This window comes from Atta colombica, unplaced genomic scaffold (genome assembly GCF_001594045.1).
Source record: "Atta colombica isolate Treedump-2 unplaced genomic scaffold, Acol1.0 scaffold233, whole genome shotgun sequence".
In the NCBI taxonomy this organism is placed as follows: domain Eukaryota; kingdom Metazoa; phylum Arthropoda; class Insecta; order Hymenoptera; family Formicidae; genus Atta; species Atta colombica.
The window spans coordinates 184869-192959 of record NW_017259331.1 but is presented as its reverse complement, the minus strand read 5'-3'; the positions used below and the strand labels follow the sequence as shown (position 1 = coordinate 192959).

At 31.2% G+C, this 8091-nt stretch overlaps 1 protein-coding gene across 10 annotated transcripts in view; it reads left to right on the top strand.

Moving 5' to 3' along the window:
• Positions 1-8091, top strand: part of LOC108688420 (period circadian protein) — a 33076-nt gene that overhangs the window by 15481 nt on the left and 9504 nt on the right. For 7 of the 10 annotated variants that reach the window (XM_018194668.1, XM_018194672.1, XM_018194670.1 and 4 more), the window contains exons 4-6: positions 4543-4673; positions 5798-5999; positions 6827-7060. The exons of 1 other annotated variant lie outside the window; for it this stretch is intronic. In XM_018194668.1, coding sequence (XP_018050157.1) covers positions 4543-4673; positions 5798-5999; positions 6827-7060 — 567 coding nt within the window. The remainder of the gene's footprint in view (positions 1-4542; positions 4674-5797; positions 6000-6826; positions 7061-8091) is intronic. 2 more of the 10 variants (XM_018194671.1, XM_018194665.1) reach the window with 1 other exon arrangement.

Below are 8091 nucleotides of genomic sequence, written 5' to 3'. Positions count from 1 at the left end.
ACCAGTAGATATGTAAATAAATAAATAAATAAATAAATAAATAAATAAAATAATGTTGTTTATCTATAGAACAACTAATCTTTGTATCGCAATGAAACTTTATATTACATAAAAAAATTATCTCGAATATATATATTTAAAGTAATTTAAATAAAAAATTTAGATTTTCTATTATTTTTTAATATTTTTGCTAAAAAATATATCAACTTCTTATTAAAATAATTTTTCATGTAGAAAATTGCCAATAATTTTTTTCTATTATTTTCAAATGCAATATAAAACAATCTGTAATGTTTTCATAATTTTTTGAATGTTTTCAAAATTAAGGATGTATTAGACAAAATATGTCTAATACATCCTTTAAGTCCAGATCTAGATAGATTATTTAAGCTTTAAGTCATGAGAAATTGACCAATTACAGTTGAATATGAGGAGAATAATCGACTATGATTCGTCCATTTCTTGTGGTTTAAGGCTTAAAAATCTATTATAGATCCAAATTAACAGATACTAATACATCCTTAAAATCTTCTATTGTTCTTCTGTTTGAGAAGCTTGATAAGTGTTGATAAGCTAATTTCTTCGTGAACTTTTCTCAAGAAACCTTTAGAAACCTCGCTATTTCCTACCTAAGACTTTGATGTGAAACTTCTCTTCACAATTATCCCTTAGTCCAGCTATATTTCTTTTAAAATAATTTATTTTATCGAGCAGCTAATTACTTTGATACTCAGTGAAGACGCTAGTCTAGAGATAATTAAAAATTCAAGCTAACTGTAAACAAATAAAGAACGCAATTCCAGAACATCGACGTAAAACAACAGTGAACGATTTGCTACAGGGAGCAAATAAAATTTCTTTCAATTGAAAGAGCGAGGAATGAAAAAATTTCTTGTTTCTAAACTGTGTTTCGCTTTTCCTAAATCTGTTGTACAGAAATAAAAGAAATATACCAAATTTTTCTGACACATAAATTTTCTTATATCAATATATTATTAAATATTTAAGTTAATCAAATCTGACTTTTCTTTGATAAAATTTTATAATATACTTCAAAAGAGAATAAATTCTTATTTTAAGAGTATATGATATTGAATATTTCTAAAAGTTGAGATGAATACATTTTAAGACTACTAGCGAGAAAATATTCTTTATTGAAAGTAACCTTTATTGAAAGTTATTTAAAAAAAGAAAAATAAAATGAATAATTGCTTTTCTTAATAGAATGATACTTTTCTGTGTGTGGTCATTTTACAACATTGCTCATTATTCAAACAAATGATAATCTTAATTCCCTAGTATTAAAATATATAATTACAATAAATTTAGCTATTGGGAATTAGCGCTGTACTGTGTGCGCAATAAATTTCAAATTATTAAATTGTATCTTATATATTTAATTATTAATTATTAATTTGTATACATGTTTCGACTATGGCCAGCTTTTTAGCCATCCTCATTACATACAGTTGAATCCATGTAATTAAATAAGCGATGAACATAAGATGTATATAAGGCTATGGTATCCACATGTTTTTCATTAATTTAGTATCCGCAATGTTTTCATGTGAGATGATCAATCATCATTTCTTAGAGCGAAAACGTAACCAGCTGGATGATTAAGTCTGCATCAAATCATTGCCGATAAATATCATTGATGTAAAACAAATTCAATCAATTAATAATTAAAATAGTTTCGCAATAAAATTCTTGTTCGTATTTGAGCATCGAAACTGCTGTCTTATCAAATTTAAATACGTTCTCATCACTCACTTAATTACATGGATTGAGGATGATTAAAAAGTTAATCGAAACATGTATACAAATTAATAATTAAATACGTAAGATACAATTTAATAATTTGAAATTTATCGCGCACATAATACAGCGCTAATTCCCAATAGCCAAATTTATTATAATTATATTGCTCATTATACTTGAAATTTCTAAAAATAATTATTTTAATAATTTAATAAAATTATTTTCAGAGTTACTAAATTTTATCTGTTTAAATTTTTTAATATTTTAGAAAAATTTCTTTCTATGTGTATATCTAATGTAAAAAAAAAAATTTAATGAGCGAAGTTAACGGTATCATCGGCGGTTCCAGTGTTAGACGCTGCTGATAACTGAAAGTCTTTCTTGAATAAAAGAGGCATACATCACACATTATATCACGTTAAATATTTCGCAAGCGCATGCGATACATAGATATCATAATCGCGCGTTAAGAGAAACACTTTCTTCAATTCTTTCTTTCATCATCGTTATTTGAAAGAAATCGTGACACGCATGGGCGAAGTTTACTCGAGTGGGGTGTAAAATTTCCATCCAACGTGACATAGTCCACCGAAGTTATTGATCTTTCGATACTAACAAGTTTACGATCTAAGCTTCACCTGTTGCTTTATTTACATTTCAATGATTCCTTTTGTTTATTTTTAGTCTTATCTTAGTTATCTTATTCTTTTATTTAGATATATATTTATATATTCAAAACGCAATATAAAACGCAAAAATTTGTTAAATAAGCTCTACGAAGTAAAGCTAAATTAACTTAGCAAATTAAACAATCAGGAAATTAAATAAGATTTTTGAAAATATTTAACAGATTCTTTTTAAAAAAAATATTTTGTCAGAGTTTGAGGATTTCATATAGGTATAATATCACACACGATTCTCCTCTCAACAACGTAGTTTTATATTGCGCGTTATATAAATTATTGCGAAACTGATAAATCAATAAGCAAGTAGTGAAGCCGCGGAAGGATATATTTAATTATGTTTAGAGCACATAACTTCCTCTACACGTAGTTTTCTGTGATTTTTAAAAATGATTTTTTTCAGAATGTATCAATAACCGTGGATTTTAATAAAGATTTGATCTAGAACCCTTTCCATTTTTTTCCATTTATGAATCACGTTATAAGGTTGCTCTATTTACATTTCTATGCAATTGTGAAGCAATAATCACTCTTCCTGCTGTTACCCCATCGTTATTACAGAGTACCAACCGTATTTTTAGCGAGTAATGCCAACCCTCGGAGACGCGTTAATTCGAGATGCAATAGGTACGTTATGAAATCACTTTCGTTCTGTGTTCGCGCTTATTCCCTATATTTACGTAAGCATTTACATCGCCGTTTATTTAACCCTTCCATCAACATGGAATTAAATATAATGCTCTTAAAAATTGCCTTTCGCCATCTCGCTTTTCAGCTGATAACAGCGAAGAACATACATTGTATTGCATATTAATACGCATAAAAAGAATATTAATCCCGAAAGTAAGGAAGTTATGTAATTCAATTTTTTCAAATAAAGATGTTAAATTAATAAAGTGTAATACCTTATTTTAACACTGATACATTAAACTAATCGCAATAAACTAATCACACAGATTTAAAGTTATGCTTGGTCAATCTTTTGTAAAATATAATTTGTATATTAAGGAGAGCCCAAACTGAGGATGGAAATGTTTGTGAATCTTAAATGAATAAAACGAAATTAAGACTTGAATATTTTGGCTATTATAAGCACTTACACTTTGTTGATTAATTTTTATTAGAATTTCTGGTTTCCATTATTTGTTCAAAGATCTTTTATAAATATATTTTTACAAATATATTTATTTCTGGCCAAAAAATGAATTTAATCGATAAAAACATTAATGTTATCGCCAATCTATCGTAGGTTTACTTTCACTTATTTAGATGTCATCATACGATATTCTTGCACGTCTCATGCGCTCGCGAAGTAACCGCAGTGAATGCCTTTCACCTGAAAGTAACAATTTAGCCGGAGCTAATCACCGACTAATGGCATTGAACTTTCGGTCAGACGTATCTCTGGTAATCGTTCGCCGATATGATTTTATGCAAAGTACGAACCTCAACATGGTCATTTCCGCGTCATTTTGGACTAAGGGAACACTGAGCATCTTTTCCTATATCCTTCTTATTCTTGTTCACGTGGCTCAAATCGTGCTAACGTGATTTTATATACTTATTTATATTTATGATACAGGAATTCTTTTAAGTTATAAAATTATTAAAATTACCATCGTATTTTATTGTACCTTTTATTTAAAAAAGAAACATTTCATAATATTCTTTCATAATATAGTATTTGTTATATTTTCTGTTATTATCAAAGATACTAAAAAATCGCTTAGCTTATTCTAATAAAAACTCCTAATGTACAATGCAAATTATAAACAAATTAACTTCAAGCATTTAAAGTCAAGTAGATTTCTTATAATATACAGAGAATATATTTGACTGTGATTTGAAATAAACTAATTTTTACATAATGATTTGAAATAAACTAATTTTTACATACTTTCAAAGGATTTGATAATAACAATTTTATAACAATTTCAGAATGTATACATATTGTACATATAAATTCAAAAATGCGTCCCTATGTCACTTCGGCTCGACTATTCCTCATCCTCTTCCACCATCTTATGGCGATTCGAGTAGATAACCCGAATGGCAACGCTTATAACAATGAGAATTTCTTTTACTGCTTTAATGCAAGAAGAGGTAACCACTGTAGAATTGGTGGACGCAACGGATCCCGGCGAGCACAACGGCGAAATTGTCGCAGATCCAGAAGCAGGACTCGCTTCACGGACGGTTCTCCTGGACGATTCCACGTCTCAGGCCAATGTTAGTATACGTCGATAAATGTAACAGAGAGAGAAAAACAAAAAAAAACACATATACATGCACATGTTGTAAGGACGTAACAAGAAAGAAAAAGACAGAGATTTTCAAGAATCGCACCGTGCGATCGTAGAAGCAAACTCGAGACTCGACGGGTTCTTGTGACCTGCTACTTCCATTATTAAATCGCTTCCGTAATTCCATTTCCGCTTTCGTAATTAAACCGTTATTTTTATAAGCTCCGTTACTATTATGAATAAATAACTGTAAACATTAATATACATCAGGAATATTGGAACGATATTAACTACTTGATTACAAGTTTGTCGAAGCAAAACAACAAGTCAATAATGTTAAAATGAATCATAATTGATTAAAAAATGATTTTTAATAATCATTTTGACCATTTTAATGCTATTTTGATGTCATCATGACTTTTTGTTCTATTCGGGTTATTGCTAACTTTGCTTATCTGCGTTGATATAATCATGAATTAGAAGTTAGACAATCGTCTGTGTTGCAGCGATCTTTTCTGTTTAATTGGTTACACTTTTTCGCACTTTCCGCAAAATCGGCGTGTACGCGATCTTTGGAAAGGGAAAGTAAGTGCTAACTAAAATGAATAGATATATTTGTCAGCCTCTCCGTGCATATTCTTATACAGGATTCATCGGATTTTTCGAAGGAACTTTATGCGTTTACACAAAAAAAATTGCGGAGAAACTTTTGCATGTCATCGATGTAAGATACAAGAAGAAAGATATCTATGAATATCTCTTTCTTTACTGATATTTCTCCCACAACTAAATCATTTTTTAATATACAGTCCTCGCATATGATGGCAATTAAATTTGGGTGAGAAGTCCTTAACTTGCTGGTGATAACGTGACAAATTATAAGTTTTATTTCTTAAACGCTCATGATTTTTAGTAAAATTCGTAAATCTCTTTTATTATCTCTTAGCGTTATCAATATTTTATCATTACATTTTATTTTAACTTGTCCTTTTTTTTTATTACGCGGAGGATAAAAAGAAAATCTAACATCACGTTATCATTCACGTTAAAATCATTAATTATTTAGCGCATTATATCGACCAACTTCCTAATCTACCAAACATTTTGTAGGATGGATTTTGTGCGGTGATTTCAATGCACGACGGTCTCGTGCTGTATACAACTCCGTCGATATGCACCGCTCTCGGTTATCTCAAGGACTCCTGGATTGGCAAATCTTTCATCGATTATGTGCATCCAAAGGACAAGAACACTTTAGCCGATCAGATTACCAGTGGCATCGCGTCGCCGCCGGAAGAAGAACGATCTAAAGGTACAATTATATTTAATGAACTGAGAAGAAAAGATCACTTTACGGGAACAATACACTTGGGTATGGCATACCCAACCCAATTTGACTTTTTATTAATACTTTAATTAATAATGTATCTATTTGCTTAATACCATTATGTTCTCCTTAATATCTGGCGTTTCTATTAAAAAAAAACTGTTGACAATATTGTTTACTTTTTTATAAGCAATGAAAAGGGAGTTGAAAAAGTATTTTCAAAAAAGGAAAGCCAGATATGCCATACCAAAGACATTTAAGATTTAAATTATAAAAAATTAGTTCCACGGTGAATAACGTAGCTTATAATGTAGTGAACAATGGATGTCATAGATACCAGACTCAATAAGTATTTTTTGAGTTGTAGTGTATCAAAAGTGTGTTCATAGAGCATCTTTGCATTATAGCTAAAAAATTATCTAATATTGAAACTTTGTGTCTAAAATATCTTTCGTTTGCTACATTCTATATGAAAACTGACTTTATTAGGATCCAATTTTCCAAATATAATTAGTGTGAGTTTCTTTGTCAAAAATTATTACTCTTACTCAGTAGATATTCTTATAGTTAAAATTTCCTCGTGCCTTTTTACTCCAAATTATTATCAAATACCTATTATTATCAAATATTATTACCAAATATTATTACAATTTTTTCTATGATCATCTATTATATTTTATTATCAGTGTTATCATAATTGTTATATAATGTATTTAGGGCATGTGACTTATACAATCTTTCATTTTCGATTTTCGGAAATCAATTATTATCCAACTTCTAAGTGGCATCATCAGAACATGTTCCATTTTTAGGAATCAATGGCAGAAGGGCGAGCTTGTTCTGCGGTTTGCGGAGGTTCACCAGGTGTACCGAAATGCCGAATGGATATCGAGCAGACGCCCGATCGAACCTGTATTTGCCTTTCCACCTGACTTTGTCGTTTCGAGATTTGCGGGACTTGCGGGATCGAACGACCGAGCAACAGCTTAGCAACCGAGCTATGTTCCTCGTAGTCACCGCTCAACCCGTCCATTCCGCATACAAAGGTAGCATGGTCCAAGGTCTCCGATGAGGTCTGACCGGCGAGAGGACTCGATAATTACAAACAGTTAGCTTGTTTGTCGCAAAAGTTAGCGGCCAACTTGCGATTTAGCGCAACACTCATCAATGTGGATCACGAAATGGTGGTGATCCGAAAAAGATTCTACGGACCATCGTCAATTCGAAGTTACTTCGAGAAAAATTTCCGGCAATATTTATCCTACTAAATCCTCGCTTGCAAATATAACAAATCACTTGAAATATATCCTCGACATGGACAAACGCGTGCTGAAGTGAATGAGTAACTTCGTCGAAGTGACTCGGATTTACAGGATGTATCTAGAATATGCGGAAAAGTCGCAGTGGTATTTTAAAGGCGATAATGCCATTCACTAATCTCGTTCAACTGCTTATATTATACGTTCTCAAGATACATCCTGTATTCGTATATGCGAAACAAGCATACTTAATCGCTCCGCGATGATCGAGTCTTGTCGTTGGTCCGATCTCGTTGACGATATTCAGTGAGTCGGTGGTTTCCATGGAAAATGTTTGAAACGAAGGTAACTTACTTCCAATTTCTCAAAGCCGCCCGCGCGGCGGCTCGTGATGATATGTACGTTGATACACCGTTCGCATTTTTGCCGTATTTGTCGTGTCATTATCTGTGCCATTATCTCGCCATTTTTTCGATTGGTTCTCCGTTTTTTCGTTCAGTTTGGAGACCACTGTTACGAACGCTCGTATCTCACGTTGTCACACTGCACTCATCATCTTTCACAAGATGCTTCACTCGCTTTGCTTTTGTCAGCGCATGGATAGTCTCCATCACTTCCTGCACAAACTGATCGCTACTAATTTTTATTGGCATCGATGGATTTTATGTTGTTCAAAAGAATTTCAGTATTAACCTTGCAAATAGTTTAAAACTGGGAAAATATTAATATTCGTATTTTTATATAGATAATAATTAATATTATAATTATACACGTGAAATTATGTATATGAAACATTATTTGAATCATATATTTATTTA